This window comes from Pholis gunnellus (assembly GCF_910591455.1).
Source record: "Pholis gunnellus genome assembly, chromosome: 11".
Classification (NCBI taxonomy): Eukaryota; Metazoa; Chordata; class Actinopteri; order Perciformes; family Pholidae; genus Pholis; species Pholis gunnellus.
The window spans coordinates 1,461,697-1,479,668 of record NC_136538.1 but is presented as its reverse complement, the minus strand read 5'-3'; the positions used below and the strand labels follow the sequence as shown (position 1 = coordinate 1,479,668).

The 17,972-nt window shown below is 40.0% G+C and overlaps 1 protein-coding gene across 3 annotated transcripts in view; it reads right to left on the bottom strand.

Annotated features, from left to right (window-relative positions):
• ltbp1 (latent transforming growth factor beta binding protein 1) overlaps positions 1 to 17,972 on the bottom strand; it is a 122,565-nt gene that overhangs the window by 23,996 nt on the left and 80,597 nt on the right. For 2 of the 3 annotated variants that reach the window (XM_079169021.1, XM_079169023.1), the window contains 6 exons: positions 13,185 to 13,358; positions 9,230 to 9,252; positions 8,665 to 8,767; positions 5,829 to 5,915; positions 4,898 to 5,023; positions 3,811 to 3,936 (listed from right to left, as the gene is read on the bottom strand). In XM_079169021.1, the coding sequence (XP_079025147.1) occupies positions 3,811 to 3,936; positions 4,898 to 5,023; positions 5,829 to 5,915; positions 8,665 to 8,767; positions 9,230 to 9,252; positions 13,185 to 13,358 (639 nt within the window). The remainder of the gene's footprint in view (positions 1 to 3,810; positions 3,937 to 4,897; positions 5,024 to 5,828; positions 5,916 to 8,664; positions 8,768 to 9,229; positions 9,253 to 13,184; positions 13,359 to 17,972) is intronic. The other variant, XM_079169022.1, reaches the window with a different exon arrangement.

The window sequence follows — 17,972 nt, the reverse complement described above, 5'->3', positions numbered from 1 at the left end:
GTCATTACGCAGTTTATATTTATAGAGTTATTCTGACCACCACAGTTTCTGACCAACAGCTAAATCATTGTGGCTTAAAGTGGGTCTGTCCAAAGAGTTCAGTACAAGTCATCATTGGTTAGTGGAATTAAACAGCTTATTACAAGTTGGGTTTCATTTTTGTAGCTCTGGCTATCAGTTCTATCGGTTATGATAGCCTTACTCTCCATGATAATTGATTTAGGAATTTATAAATCTGTGGTGTTTAACGCGCTTCAGAGATTTTTAAGCCACAGCATATCCTCCTACCAAGACGCCACTACACCATCTTTTTGGACCGATTTTTGGTGATGTCACCTTGTTCTGATATCCAAGCAGTAACACTTGTGGGTATACAATATTATCATATTTGACAGAACTGATGGCCAGAACTACAAAAATAAAGCCGAAATAGTACATAACATAATTTTGATATTGATTTTGAGCATGATCTGGAACTACTTTAAGTTTATTTGTTACACACGCACACACGCACGCACGCACGCACACACACACACACACGCACACGCACACGCACACGCACACGCACACGCACACGCACACACACACACACACACACACACACACACACACACACACACACGCACACACACACACACACACACGCACACACACACACAGGCTGTGAAATGTGACATTTCCCTGAGCTTGGCAGTGTCATGCAAACATCTGTGAGTGGGGTTATTACTTTCTATAAAGGACTGTTGCATGGCCTAAGTATTTCCTCTCACCACCACCACCACTCGCTGCCACCCCACTGTGGCTTGCCTCGCCTTGCACGGTGTGTGAACAGCCAAAACCTTACAGCTAACTGTGTCACATGGAATATGGAGCAGCAAACTACTGAAAGAGGAGAGATGGGCACACCTGTGATCTCTAGATTGTGGGCCCATACTATGAGTTCTTTGGAATGGTATATTTGTTCAATTGCTTGATTCACAGTATCTTATTCTGCATGTGTTTCCTCAACAGATTTATGTTTTGATAGCTAGACATAATACAATAATAACGCAATTGTGTCAAGAAATAAAGAATGCTGCGTACCTACAGACTACCATGCTCTACTTTCACAGCAGTCAAAACGAAACCAAACTGCATATTGGTGCTCGGAGTGACAATTGAACGGCCTAGACTGCCCGTGTCAATTGCTCCAGCTAAAGAATGCTGTCATTTTAAAAGTAGTAGATATAGTATGGTTAGTAGTACCAGGCAGCAATGGGGAGTTTGGCTCCCCTGAAAGAGACATGAGCACCCCAAAAAGTCTCATTCGAGTGATATAGGGGAGCTCTAAAATATTGTAATAATTGATGCCACTGCTTTTTTTTCTGCATAAATTGATATATTTCCTGCATTTGTGTGTGTGTTTCATTCCTATATTTGTAGGGTTGACACAGTTTAATGTAGTTTGACACCTCAAGTCATCCTCCATACTCCATCATAAAAATAGTTCTGTTCTAATTTATTTTCTTGTGTAGCAAGGGAATACAACTTGCATTTCCTTGTGCAACCTGTGTTGTAGAATGACAATAAACACACCTTGAACATGATGCGAATCAGTATGTCTAAGCTTCCTTTGGATGTATGTCTGCATGGCTGTTTTCACCTATTCAGAGTTAAGCACTTTCACTCTATATAATAATAGAAGCAGTGCAGACAGGTTCATCCTCAGCAGCTAAAGAGATTTTATTGCAGCTCTGGGGAAACAACCATCTGGCCTGTTTGCCCTCACAGCCCTAATTCAGTATTATTTTTGTGCGTAGGGAAAGCTGCGTTGAAGTGGCAGGAAACCACATAATGACAGAGTGCTTTAAATTTATATCCCAATAAGGGGGACGAAGCAGGGAGGAGGGTATTGCAGACACTGGTAGCAGTGTGGTCACTGGTGTCGTCCAAAATTTCACTGATTTATACTTTTATCAGTCTGCACTTGTTAGTGTGCAGAGCTTATGTTTGACCAGCTGTTTTGACTAACTGTTGATCAGTGCCAGAGACTGTGATTATGAGTAGCCTAGATAAATAGGTTTGCAGTTTTCAAGGTGTATATTTTAAATTGCATCTTTTACACACATGAAGATAAAGTTGTAAACACCGGCTGAATCTATTATCAGAATCATTATAACTGTATTTGAACTGCTACTGTGTAAAGGGAATACTGCTGTTAAAAAGCACCTTATTTGTTTAAATTGTTTGCAAACCAAATGTTATTGCACTTTTGTTCATATAGCAGTATTACTAAAATAAAAGTGCGCAATACACTACTTTTGAATTCATTATTGAATTTTGCGCATAACAATGTAATTAATCGCAAAAGAATCATGCGATTAAAAATTGTAATCGTTGCCCAGCACTAATATATATATATATATATATATATATATATATATATATATACACATATTGCACTAAATAGCGCAAGTTAGATATTATTGTAATGTTCCGGACCTTTGCACAAGGAGATTTTCTCAATCTGGACCTTTTGGAATTTGAATTGAATACCCCTGCCCTAGTGCCTCACACTTACCTATTTGGCCAATAAAAAGGACTCACCTGACCTGCCTGCCTTTTTCCTCACATGAGTTTGGTGTGACCAAGGAGGTTTTTCTTAATGAGGAGTTCCCAGAGTCCCTCCCTACATCCTGGAAGCAGGATTCTTAGTTTGCAATATACTGGTGGAAGGCTTACTTAGCTGACCAGTGCCACAGAACCCTAGCCGGACGTGCTTGCCAACATCCAGCTTGAACCCTAGGTAACCATCTACACCGACACCCTGCCAGATCATCTAGAACCTCAGATGGCCGTGCCTGACAACGGCCTGCCAGATCTCTTAAATCATCAGTTGGCTGTCTTCGCCAACACCGAGCCGGACCTCCTAGATGCTCTGCATTCCTGTTGCCAGCCTCCTGCCCAGCACCCCGCTAGGACCTTTCCTGACTTCCAGCCTCCTGACCACCAGTTACGCCCAGCGCCCCACTTTCTTGTCGTCCTACCAACCTGCTCAGCCCAATGGCTCTGCTGGGCTTGCCACCTGATGTCTCCTTCTCCGACCCTGTCCAGTTCCCAGGCCGGCTGTCTGAGGTTTCCTGCTCCTTTGCTGTCGAGTCCCTAGGCCACCCATCTCTTTGGTTCCCCTTGCCATGTACTTTGTAGCTTTGCTTTCAAGTCACCAGAACCTGAACCTTGTCATGATTCTGACCCTGTACCTGTACCTATACCTGAACATGCCTGTCTGCCTGCCTTTACTTCTATCTGTACCTGCCTCCTTACTTGCACAATTCTTAAATGGAATTTAATTTCTTCATGTATACATTTTTTCACTGTCAATTTCATTAAAATTATTAAGGATCCCATGGTTAACATAGCTCAGACTACAGTAAAATGATCATAAAGCTGATCTCCATCTTCGATTTTCCTGGTAGAGTGTAATGAACAATGGAGGCAGTAGGGACACTATTGGCAAGGCTATAGGCTTATGTCTCGATTATTACCTATTGAAGGCCAGTTATATCACTTACACTGGATGATTTAACATGTGTTCATTTCCCAGGTGATGGGCAAAGTGGAAAAAAGCAAAAGGCATCTCACTTCCACAAAAACATTGTTAGATGGGCGAGATGGATGGGCACACTTAACCAAGTTCTAATTATATCAGTTTCTGTTGCAAATGTTGGGTGCGTGTTACATACAGCATGTGTGTTGAGGTGTGTTTGTGTATGAATAGGAATGTGTGTGAGAAAGATATGAGCTTTGGCAGCATGAGTTGAGGGTACGTACCAAAACAACTGTTTCCCTCCTCATTCACAAGGAATCCCTGCGAACACACACACAGAAAACTGCCCTCTGTGTTCTTGCAGCGACCGCCAAAGCACAAAGATGTGCTTTCCAAACACTCATCTACATCTGGACACACAAACCAGAGCAAACAACATGTGTCACTTTGTTGTATAAAATATACATGAAAAGACATTTTACAGAAAAACTACAGAATTTTTCATACAGATATAAACCAGGGTAATGTTTTGTTGATGGCAAGATCTGCTCTGTTCCCCCACCAGAAGATGCTATAACAATCTTGGACAAATTTGAGTGAACTGGCTACTGCCTTCCACAATGGCACACTGCCATTCTAATGAAAGTTGCTCACTGAGAGCATACACAAAGAAGTTGTTCAGGACTCCTTGAGATTCAGCATGTTTTGGGCTGTAGAGTATGCACACTATTGTCCTTCTCTGCCCGATTCACTTCACCCATATGCAAACATCAACAAATTGACATGTCTTTTAAGTAACTGTGGTCACCACACATCAGATTCATGTTCACAGTCCCTGGGGTTTGGTGGTAATCTAAAAAAAGCTTATTAAAGCCCCTAGAAACAGAGCCAGGCTGTGCGCTGAATTTGATATAGTTAAAATTGCAGGTCATGAAAATTAGGACCATTTACTTTGTGTTGCACACATTAAAAAATTACTTTCTACTAATATAATATATACTATTTTTGGGCCATTCATACATGGGGGGGGGGACTGTGATCAAGTTTCTTGCTGAACCTGCATGATTTTGTCGTATATGGAATTCACTGGCACTGATGACAAGCATTAAGAATAACTTTATAGAAATCTTCTCAGTGACGGTCTTGTTTACTTCTGTAAGTGTTATAGCGGCATCCGTATTACTTGGAGACTGTTTTATAACCAGTTAAAAGTTCCTCACAGTAACTTTAAACGTAAATGAATAAATGAGTGTTCATTCAATCCAATGTAATAAACCCAATAGTCTATGGTTTTATCCTTAGATGTATGACTAAATGAATGTACATGAAAAGGAAAATTACTGGCTTTGAGCACTGGACTGGATTCCTCACCTACACAGGTGGTTTGGGTGTCATCCAGGCGGTATCCCTCATCACAGTGGCAGGTGTAACCCTCAGCTGTGTTGTAACAAATCCCCTGGCCACAAATATAAGGGTTGATCTGGCACTCATTTACCTCTGGGCCAGAAGAAAGAAGAGAGTATTAATACAACAGCAGTTTTAGAACTAGTACTGGGTCCCACAAAATACTATAAAGAGCCATGAAGAAGCTCAGCAAACTTCAGTTAAATGAATGAGAATCTTTAGTTTCACGTATTATTATTTTTTAACTGTCATTTTAACACAGCCAACCAGTTGCCTTGTTCCCATTCATTTAAGTTGATATCTCAACAACAAAACGTGAAGACAATCCCCAAAATGAATAACTGATACCGTGCAAGCTTCTGTATATGCCTTATTGTTCCAGATTTTCATTAACTGCTAAAAGATCATCTGGTAATGTTCCCTCTTGAGTTAAGCACTTTGGCCCAAATACTGCATCAAAAAATACTGTAGATCCTTGCAGTCTGTGTAACTATCCTTGTGTGCTGCCTTAGCTAGAGTCTAAATGCATGCACACACTACATTAAAACAACAAAAGGGAGGAGTGAAATCAATTAATTACAAAAGAATTACCCTTCACGGTCTTCAATCTCAAGACTCAATTGTGGGGAAAAAGGAAATCCATTTGAAAACTTTTGTGGTAGGTTCAAATTTGGTGAACTTTGACACGTTGACAGAGGAAACGAAAGAATGTTAACTTATTGTTTAGTTAGCAATCAAGCATCTTAGCTTGCTAATTAACAAGTTAGAAAGCCAACTAGCGAGGATGGCCATGTATTTGTCAGCTGTTCACTAACTTAAAATAGAACTTTTAAGGCAGACAACAATATCCCAGAACAGATGAGAAGAAACATAAAGAACAGAGAAAAGAATGTCTTACCTGCTGACTGGGTGGGAGCGATGTCCTGGCCTGCATTAGATGGGAGGATCTCCACTGGTGTAGGAGGAGAGCTCCTCTCAACAACTTCTAATGAATGAAAAAAATACATAGTAATGCGCATGTTTAATTTTTGCTTTTTAATATTATATATTTTTAAATTCATGGACCAAGGTGCAGTCTCAATAATATTATTATATTATACAATTCATAATAAGCATAATCTGCAACAAAAGGGATGTAGTTTCTTCTGTAGTCATAAAATATTCCCAATAATGTTTGCACAGCTTATTTTCTCCACACACATGAAAATGCAGATACCATTCAATCAGCAGCAGTTTTGAGAATGAAAATGCACAGATTACAGCATAGGTCAAAGTAGGGCTGCACGATATTGAAAAAAACTGATATTGGGATTTTTTTTCCCTGATATATCAGTATATTGTTAGAATATTCCTTTTGTATAAAGCAGCAAAAAAGTCATAGCGTAGCGTTAGCCAACATCGCACGTCCTGCAATTTGACTTTTGCTCATGCGCACATCTCAATGTCAATATTGAAACTATGTAAATGGTAAAATGGACTGTACTTAGCGCTTTTCTAGTCTTCCGACCATTCAAAGCTCTTTAACACTACATGTCATCATTCACCCATTCACATCCATTCATACACTGATGGCAGGGGCTACCATGTAAGGTAACACATGCCCACCAGGACTATCTAACATTTATACAACATTCACAAACCGTAGCCAACCGTAGGCACAGCTACGGGAGCAATTTGGGGTTAAGTGTCTTGCCCAAGGACACATCAACATGGAGCCGGGGATCGAACTGCCGATTCTTTGATTGAAGGACGACCCTGCTCTACCACTGAGCCACAGTCGCCCATATTGTGCAACTGTAGGAATGAAGGACAATGACTATTCCTTCACAGGGAGACTACAGGTATAAGAGTACAAAAGTGCTGTGCAATAGGGCAACGCTTGTTGAACCTCTGAGTAGAAGACCTCGTTACCGCTACGAGCCGCTTTCAGGAGCAATGTGAGGCTACAGTGGGCGGATTATCACCAAAACAGTGAAAGAGTAAAAAGACATAATTTGGTCTGGCAAATTGGGTTCTGGTCAGACATGGTGAATTGAGAGTTAGAATTTGGCATGAACAATAACAAATGCAAGGTTTTGTCGTATATTTTCCGATATCTTAGGTAACAGCATACTTGCATGCATATGTCCTTACAAGGAGCAGGTGTATGGGAGAAAGGGGGGCCCATGGACGACGCATGTACAGATGTTTAGATTATCGAACAGGCCTACGAGGGGGGGCCGGAGGCCCAGGTCTGAGACATGCGTTTGCTTGGAAGTCCTATATGGGCCTGCATGTTACTCTCCTCCAGAGAGGGAGTAAACATCAAATCTGTATTTAAGGAGGCGATGAATTGCCAGACAGCAGAGCCATTTTGAATTGACCGAGGACTCTCCGGACGTGTTAACCGTTCGTATGACATGTGTTGCTTGTTGTGATAAACTTCATAATACCAGCAAGAACAGTGTCCGCGGATCTTCCTTCGATCATCACTTCAACAGCACTGTCGCTTGAAATATACGACAGTTTCAACTTGGTTTGTGTTAAAGAGGCAGGCCCGTGGTGCTGGACTAACAGAGTGGGTTTATTGCACAGAATAGACTGTTTAATAACAGCTGATCTTTATTTGAATCCCACAGCAAACCTTAGCACTGTTGCTGACCAGGAACATACTTCAAGAAGGATAACCTGCCATGTCACAACTTCAGCATGGTTCTACAAACATTTAGTCTAGTTATGTTATCAGTTCTCACATCTTAATCTCCCACCAAAGCACTGACCGGATGAAGTTTAACAAAAAATGGTATTATGAACATACAGCTTATAAATTACAGAAACTAAATGTTGTTCTGGAGACCAACAAGGATTATGTTTGGTAGCAGGCAGGTAAACCTAATAAGGTGTCCAATCAATAGTAGTCACTGTTCATCATTATAAAACTACACACTAATAAGAAAATAAATCAGCCATTCACATTGATTGTTGTGGGTTTGTTTCTGTGCTTTTCAGTAATTCTAGGTGCCCTGACTAAGTTTTGGCCTGTGAAGAAGCTAAATTCACATCTTCTGTTCTTTGCTGCATGCTTTGTCAAATGTATCTCCCTTGGGGCAGTCGGACCAGTTTAGCGATGGATGGCAGATGCATGATAATTAACAATCCCATAAGATATATAAATCTATCATGATATAAATATCAATTTGACTTTATCTAATACTGGGGACTAGAAAGGAACATGTGTAGCTTTGCAAACTCATCACAAAACCTCCAGAAAATTGGCAGCTCCATCAGTAAAGAAGCTCCACTGATCTGAAAACATGATTGTAGCTTGAAATGATTAAACACTACAAGAAGATATACAAATTAATAAATAAATAAATGAATAAATAAATACATGTATTAATAACAAGTTCTTCTAATGCCAGTGTAAAAAAGATCACAGTACAGGTGGCCTTTTAGGACATCAGACTAAACTTGTCGGCAGTTTCTGAGCTGCATTTGTCATTTTTAGCTGTACTTCCTCACACTTAAGCACACCTTAGCATGCATTTTTCTGCGTATGTTTTTCTCACATTTTTTGCAGAAATTATACGTGTGCTAATGTTAGCATTCCAATATTACAGTAGAACTGGATGTGAAATAACTAATGTTGAACTTGAGGAACGCCGAGTTTGACAAAGTACTATGAGCTTGACAAGTTGTGTCTGAGATGTCCTAAATTGCCAACAACAAAGTTTAGAGGGTAGTGAAGCAGACACCTGGGTAGGCTGCCTCGATCCTGACAGTGGACACACCTGGAGATAGCTGGGGCTGGATAGGTTCAACTACTGGCCTATTACTAACCATAGGAACTACCAGCTCCTTCAATGACAAGACACAGACAATAGTACCAAATGAACACGGTTAACAGAGTACTGTATGCATTGCATTCAGTCTATCATTTCGGCTCTTCACACTGCATCTATCATGCAATACAAGCGTTGTGCTATGAAGCAGATTAGCATTCAGATTGCATGGCAACTGACTGCAGTTTGAATACAGGGCAAAAACGAACAGCTCAGCGAGCAAGCCAGAGAGCAAACAATGCAATGCAAACAACTTCTGTCTGGGTATTTTACTGTCAGGGATTTATATCTATTTCTGGTATTCACATTTACATATACACAAGATTTTTACATTGCTCAGTGCTGACCAGCTGAAAGTCATGCAGCAACATTGCCGACTAACATGCAAAGGTGATTCTGCAATGCCTCAGCGGCTAAGGAGTGTCTGTGTGCATGCAAACTGCTGCTACATATTTGCTCTATAAAGCGCCCAACCTACCTGATCTGGTGAAGTTGTTGCTACTGACCACAGAAAAACAGAAACAAAAACGTTGAAATGTAAGTTTCAGTTTCACGGAAAATTCAGTTTCTGGTCGTTTAATGCCCCCCAGTTAAAAAGAGGTGGTGGGCTTCAGACAGTTCATAAAACTAATTTGTTTGTTTTTTAAAGCAAAAATAAGAGAGTGAGAGAGATATATGAAAAGTACAATATGAGGATATCTATATGCCAATATTGAATTTGAAGCTCAAAAATGGCCAATGAATATTACTTTAGAAAATACAACAGTTGCTCAATTTAACGTAACTTCCTTAACAAACCACGCCCACTTCCGGTCTTCTATGTGAATACCGAGACAGATCATTTTGTTAATTGAACAGATACATATAATAATGTCTCTGTACACCTCTAGTTTGTAACATAATATAATCTAACTATCTTGGGTAGGTTGGTTTCAAGGTTACTGACAGGTGTTTCTATTATTTTGTCCACACCATTTATACCAATGATGGGGAGGATTTATTGCACGAGTGTTGAATAGACTGTATTCATTTTAGCAAAGTTTACCCAATAACTGGCAACTGAATGAATGTCATGTTTTTCTCACATTCTCTCAAAGTTGTTGTGTGGAGATTTCCCAACAATGTCCACACCCACAAATCTGAACAGCTTATGTCTGCAGAGTTTGATTAAATAATCATGTGACGACAGTTTACAATATAATTATTATGTGATCACAAGAAAAAGCAATTAATGCCCGATATGTGAAACACCTTCATTGCAAAAATACCATACTTTACCCAAAGTAATCCCTTTACTAAATGCCATATAATCATTTTCCATGTTTTGATAAGGTCAAAAAGGTTGCAGACCCCTTTCTTTGTTCTAAAATATTACAACACTAAGGATATGAAAAGAAATCCTCCTCTATTTATTCCATCCAGCACATGTTCCTGCAGTGCCAATATACCAATGTGTGCTGCTGCCAAGAGCAAAATTCCTATCTGGTGGTATACAAAAACTAATCTGTACAGTTTTTGGGTGGTGGATTTCTATCAGATAGTTTTTAGAGGCCTGTCTGGTGTTCCGAGAAAATTCCTCTTCCTGTGTTCCATTCAAGAGAGGCTTAGGAGCAATTTGGACTCTGGTTTTGGCTAAGATGGTGGCTTTCCAGCATGCTCTGAATATTAACGGGAGGCTCTTCTTCTTCATCTCTCAGCTTGTTTATCTCCCACTCTTCTGAAGGGCTGTAAGCTGGCCTGTGTTTGAAGGAAATGTGAAGTGAGCAAAAGCCTTTTAATCCTTGTCACCTACAAACAAATGTTACATGAGGGATGTAAAAGAAGTGGGTTCCTAATCACATATAGGAGAGATCATAAGTCAGGATTTCGAGTGTTACTTTGGAGCTGAAATTTGCAACAGTGAGATTGTTGTTCATCCCTCAGTGTAGACATTTATCAGTGGGACACTGGCATTGTGAGGCTGATAAATTAAGACCACGCTTCAAACAACAGAAGGAGGGGTGTGGGGTATATTTTTAATACTTACTTTGTTACTTTTTATTCATTACAGAAAAGCACAAAAATGCATTTCAATTACTTCTTACAGCTTTGCCAAAATGCAAACCCTCACTGGTGTTGATTTCTTTGAAAGTATGTTCAGTTACTTAAAAGCATGCCAGATGGAAGACAGCTGAACAATATTAATGTCTCAGTATACAACTGTTGAAGGGTAAATTCTGTAATCGACAGACTGTGGCTCGAGTTGACTTCTAGCTGAAAGGTGACGGTTCCTCCCCATGATGAACATAAGCACTTTCTCTGTTTTTGTTTATTTGTTCAGTTTTCTGCTCTTGAACTCTTGAACTCTTGAACATCAAACTTGTTGTTGGATAGAGTCATTTCTTCCAGCCACAAAGGTTTTTGTGACAGCCCGGTCTTGAGTTACCCTCTCAAGAGGCTGTTCTTGCAGCAGGTCACAAGACAACAGCCAATGATGCTTGTCTGTGGGAACTGCCATTGGTGCTCAAGGCCTTGGTGAAGGATCCCTTTGAGCCTCTGGAGTGCTCCTCTCTGAAGGCGAGAGAGAGTGTGTCGGTGCACCCCAGTTGCTTGCTGGTTCTTGGTAACAGCAATGAAGCTACTCTCAGACCAAATCCTGTCTTAGTTCAGGGTAGTAAGATGCTTTGCCAAGTTTGAGCGTTTGAGCCTGTTATGTTGAACGCATTGACTAAAAAGAATTAGGTACGCTGTAACTAACCTTTAGCCAGTCAGAATCACCGTGGTTTGGCTCGATGTTATGTTGAGAAAGGGTTTGCATTCATCGGGCTCCATGAATGGGTGAATGATGACATGTAGTGTCATCACGCTCTGAGTGGTCAGAAGACTAGAAGCTATGTACAAGTCTATTTACCATTTACCTCAGATAATTCAAGTAACTGAACCTCGCCTTGTGTATGTGCTGTTGATGTTGATTATTAAATATCTTAATGTTCAATGTATTTTGTATTGCCCAAAATCACAAATCAAAAATTTGCCTCAGAGGGCAAATGCATTTTATGTGACAAATAAATTGCAATGGCAGCCGAGATCAACGAGACCACACGGTTAACGTTAGGCGGCTAGCAATAAAGAGTAATATATTGCCACGGTTCTTAACTTGTCAGACTTAGTTAGCTTGGTAGCTTCCAGCTAGGGCTACATGTGAGACACAGTAGGGGGATAAATATGAGAAGCAAGAGACACAAGAACTTGACTTGGGTCTTGAGGAGCTGCAGTGTTTATTCATGGTCAAACTGCTCATTTCAAAGCTCTGCTCTGATCCACTGTCACTCTCAACCACAAACTTGCTACACCAACACTACACTGAGCTATTCCTCCTGTCTCCGAATGCCCCCTTAGGAGGGGGCTAGGGGGTGGCGACAGAGTACACACATGTAGTACAATCACTTCTGAGAATTAATTAAATGATATTTTAAAATATTTCAAAAACCTACATGACGAACAAATTCTGATAAAATGGACCATGTAACCTATTTTAATCACTCAAAAACATATATATATACACAAAGTACTTCAAGATACTACAAGTACTACCACAATTTCACCTATTTTTCGCCAGGAGAAGGCGAGCTAATTTCTCCGTTACCGATCCCAGGCGCGACCTACGGCACTTTCACAGACAAAGCGCATATCAAAGAGCACGGGGACTCCACACTGAATCCAACCATATCTTCCAAATTCTTCTCCTTCAAACCATTAAAAAGTTACAATTATTCTCCCACAGATCAACACTCAGCCCATCATCATAAAAATTGAAACGCTTCGTACCTTTAGAAGTTTTTCACGAAGAAAATCGCCCCCCCAAAAAATGTATCCTTTCAGCCTTGTGCAGCAGCTTTCTGTCCTCCGTTCTGTGAAAAAACTGAGTCTCTACGAACTTGTAAAAGGAAGGGGTAGTCTCTTTCGGCTTTGGCCAATGGGTTTGACTCCTGGGGGTGCACCACGGTTTTCGATTATTTTATTGGCTTAAAATTCTGTCAATCAACTCAAAGAACGTATCACTACACTCCTCACTGTCTTCCGCGTTCAACGCCGTGTCACATGCGCAAATCGGCCAATCACAGGCTGTGTGAGGTTCAATTGAAGTCTGTAAAACTGAAATTCAGATGAAAATGAGCCATGTTTTACAGGTTTATATAGGGCCCAGGCTCTCAAAATGATGCCAAACTGCTGTATTAGATAGATTGAACGCTATTACTGATAAAAGAAGTGAAATATATAGTTATATAGTATATAAAAGTACAATTAAGCTGCACCAAAGTTATTATTTGGCATTTGATTTCATTAATCTATATTACAAACATTCACCAACAACAATCTAGTTTTGATATGTGTGTCAACTAAAACTAAATCAACTGAACATGCACTGGTAATGTTAAATGGTAGAAACTCACCTGGTATAATCTCTTCTGGTTTCCCAAAGGCCTCCACTGGTCTCTCTGGTGTTGGCAAGGGTTGGGGGGGTAGTGGGTTATTGGGCTCCTGGTAAGTGATGACTGGCTTATTGACAGGTGGATTTGGTAGAACAGTGTAGCCCATTCCACCCGGACAGATGTCTTTGAACTTAGCTACAAAAAAAAATAACAAATAGTCCTATCATACAAGTGAAAACAAGAAGTGTAAAAAATAATTATTTTCAATAGTAAAAACGGCAATATTGTTGATGTTAATGTTAATGACTTTATGATCTCTGAGATTGTAGTATTCACAGCTACACGTTGCAAGGATTCTGGCAATGCTGATTTTAACTAGTAAATAATCATCATATAATATAAAAGTTGGGTACTAGAATAAAACGTCTAGCACAATTTCTAGAAATGTCCTTTGAATGTTCAAACTTAGTGGTTAAAATTGTGGTTTAAGATAGATACAGAAAACATGACATGTACAATGTTCAGATTGTGTTTTGCAGCTTATCTCAATAGCAATATGAATTCTACCAAACATTCCTGATAAACAGACAAAGATGAAGACACAGTCGCGTCTGCATGAGTGCACTCAACATTTTAAATAAATCTCCCAACTTGTTCAAAGCAGCAGATATTACAACACTGCTGTATCATTTCTACCTCTCTACTGTTACACCACTGTAATTCAAAAGTACATTTCTTAGCCTTAATTAAAGAACTGTGATGTTTTTTCCAATAACACTTCTCCCATGTGATGAGATAACGACAAAAGGAGAAAAATAGATACAATCACAGTGACTAAGTTTAATAAAATAGTCCATTCCCATTGAGAGACGGTGCAGAAAGAACTCACTGACATCACTCTACAGTGCACATCTCTTATTTAAGTATTATAGTTCTTAAAGTTTCCAATAGTCCAGTTTTTGGAAAAGGCAAGAATCTGAGTCTTTCCAAACTAAGCATTCTCCCTCAAACTTAAGCTGCACCACAGTTGATAAACCTAAAATACCTGGAGACATTCAGTGTTAAAGCCAAATCTGGCTGATCAAGTTTGCATTTCAGTTAGTTGTTTATCTAAAAGGATTTCCACTGAACATTCGGCAGGTCTGCCTATTAACCCCGTTGATGTACTGCATTATTCAACAACCTTTCCCTGAGACATCATGGGGATGTCAAGTCAATAACACCATAGACTCAACCTATATGCTGATGATGTATCCCCATTTTTGACGTCCATCAGAAACCTGTTTCTATGAGCTTAGCAATAAAAAAATATTTTAGCTTTATTCGAAGGAACATCAAATTCAGTATGTTTTAGCCTTCTTCCCGTAGTTACAACTTAATAAGAATCATGAGAATCTACAGTTTAAAATCAAACTAGTCAGTGTTCTATGGGTAACTATTCCATCATTTCTATAAAACAAAACATAATAATCCCTATGTGCACAGTTACGCTCAGGAACATTACCATTAGCCCTAGAGACCAGTAGGTTTAATTCCACTCCAGAGGCGGACAGAATCTGTTTGCTGTGTGAGCTCGGGGAAATTGAGAATGAGGTGCACTTTTTGTTTTACTGTCCTATCTACGAGGACATAAGGGATGTATTCTTTAGAAATAATGACTTCCATTTATGTTGATTTCTTTTGACTGGATGGTTATGAAAGGAAAAGGAACCTTTTTTGTAGCAGATTTTATTTGCCAGGCCTAGGAGAGAAGGCAGAATGTTGTGTTTAGTAACCTGTAATTTTGTAATTGAATGAAACGTGTGTCTACTGCAGCTGTATTTTTGGTGTCTTATAAACCCATGAGGGCTGGGCACATTATGTGCATGACAAAAAAAAAAAAAAAATATCTATCTATCTATATATATATATATATATATATTGGTCAATTTGACTTATCAGTGGGTTTCTAGTTTGAAACTAATAATATGCCTTAAATAACTCATATTTACATTATGTGCCTGTAGCTGCATTAAATGGTAAATGGACTTCCGACCACTCAAAGTGCTTTAACAGTGCTTTATGTCATTCACCTATTCACACCTATTCATACACTAATGGCAGGGGCTACCATCCAAGGGGCCACCTGCCCATGAAATCCAATCATAATTAAAGCTGCGAGCAGCGATGTACGGGCCCTCGCATCCTCCCGCACGTCGGGGGTACTGGCGGGATGCCGGCAGAAGCGGCCATAAATATCTGCGACCATCAGACAGCGAGCCCACAAGGTAGACGTATTTTTAATGCTTGGACTGTGTGACACTGGAAATTATAAAGTGCAAATATTTCACCAGTTCCTGTATCCACTATGTGGCGCTAGAGAACACGCGCAAACATGCATTATGTTGCTCTATATCAAGTATAGACCACATCGTGTAAATCCAATTCAGTGTGTCACATAACGCTGTCTTCCTGTTGCCAGTAGGTGGCACTATGACTTTAAGTGGAAATTGGCTCATAGACATCCTCAGGCCATGACTATAATCAAGTATGGCAAGTTTGTGACAGATTTGAGCAAGTCCAGTGGAGTTACATCAGCTTGTTTAACGGTGAATCACTTAAAATGGCTGCCATGCCACGGCTTTGCCATTCCAGCAAACGTAAAAAAAAATTTAACTTTTAATTGCAACAGTCTTTAGATTATACTGACCAAATATGAAGTGGATCTGACAAAGTCCCTAGGAGGAGTTCGTTAAAGTATAGCGACTAGAAAGCATGGGAAAATTCACACAAAAATCAAAATGGCCAACTTTCCGTTAATTTTAGAGCATGGTCGCAAGACATTTATTTTTAAGTCTTCATATGATACACGTGCCTACCAAATTGCATACATGTAGGTCAAACGTAGCGAAGGGGCTGCGTTTTTGAATAGTTGTAGGGGGCGCTACCGAGGCAATTTGAAAGTGTCAAGCCAAAAAGCCATATGAAATATTTATTTCCATCACCTATGACACCTGTGCAAAGTTCCAAGGCTTGTTGAGCATCCTAAGCCACAGAAAAATAAGCTTCATTTTTCATGGCGAATGACGCGTTGCCACGGCAACAGCGTTTAACGACAACTCACAATAGTCATGATGAAGCATCATCATTACCTTACCATATTTGAGAGTGATCTGGGCAACTTCGTAGTCAAAGTACATCAAAGTATAAAACTTGTCATTTCCTTGTGCCAGTAGGTGGCGCCATGACTTTGTGAAAATGTTGGCATGGAAATGTGTTCAGGCCTGGACCAGCATCATGCAAAACAAGTTTGGGGCAGATTGAATAAAGTACCTTGTAGTTACAACAACTTCCTCTTTCATGGCGAACGGCACGAAATGTGCCTGACATGGGCGCCACATAAAACGAAGGTCGTTCAATGTCAGTACACCATTTCAGTAACTTTTCATCATGAATGTCTTTAGATCATCTTGACCAAATTTGAAGTTGATTGTATAAATTCTGTGGGAGGAGTTTGTTAAAGTACAATGCCTGAAAACAATGAAAAATGCCTCAAAATGCAAAGAAATGGGAGCATTACTGCATCGCCCCCTAAAGGTTGTGTGGAATAAAAATTTGAGGGTATGTTACAGGACACAATGTGAACATATGCTAAAGATTTCGTGATAAGCCACATGGTTTTGAAGTTATATATATTGCTGTAGAAGGCCAATTCCTCATGAAATTCATTGGTCCATATATTCTTAATGCAATAAGATATCAACAAACTTTTCATAACTGTTGATGATAGATATCCAATAATGATTCACAGCAAGTTTGGTACCAATCAGACACAGGGTCTATGAGAAGTAATATATTTTTTTTTTTACAAAATTCAAAATGGCGGACAATTTTGATAGGCGGAGCTTAGGGTCCCAAGAGGATTTTTCGTAGAACTCATTCAGTTGCTCATGTCTATAAAATTGTAAGTCATTTGGACATACATACTGTCGGGGCTTGCCTTTCTAGCATCTAGGGGGTGCTAGCGAGTCATTTTGTCATGCTCGAGCATTGGACCCATAAAATATCAAAATTTTCCGCAGTCCTGATATGCTCGCCAAATATGGGGAGGTTTGGGACAAGACACATACCCTTAAACGCATTTTCATTGGAGGGAATAAGAATAATAATTAAAGCTGCAAGCAGCGATGTACGGGCCCTCGCATCCTCCCGCACGTCGGGTGTACTGGCGGGATGCCGGCAGAAGCGACCACAAATATCTGCGACCATCAGACAGCGAGCCCACAAGGTAGACGTATTTTTAATGCTTGGACTGTGTGACACTGGAAATTATGTAACGCAAATATTTTACCAGTTCCTGTATCCACTATGTGGCGCTAGTGAGTATTTTTGTATGCTTGAGCATTGGACCCATAAAATATCAAAGTTTTCCGCAGTCTTGATATGCTCGCCAAATATGGGGAGGTTTGGGACAAGACACATACCCTTAAACGTTTTTTTCAACATTGGGTATAATAATAATTAAAGCTGCAAGCAGCATTGACCGGGCCCTCGCACACTCACGCACGTCGAGGGTACTGGCAGGACTCTGGAGGACGCTGCCGTGCGTTTCTGTGACCATCAAACACTGCGTGCATGAGTTAGATGATATTTCCTGCGTCGACCAGCAGCGTAACAAGATCGCGTTGACAGGTCTTAAGCCTCAAATGTGTTGAGGGTACCTCCAATACAATCATAAATGAAAGCCTGTTAAGATCATCAAGAAAATGAATGTGCGTGAATGCGCTTCAGGGTTAGTAACATAACAGACTGTCAGTTTACTGGGATGGG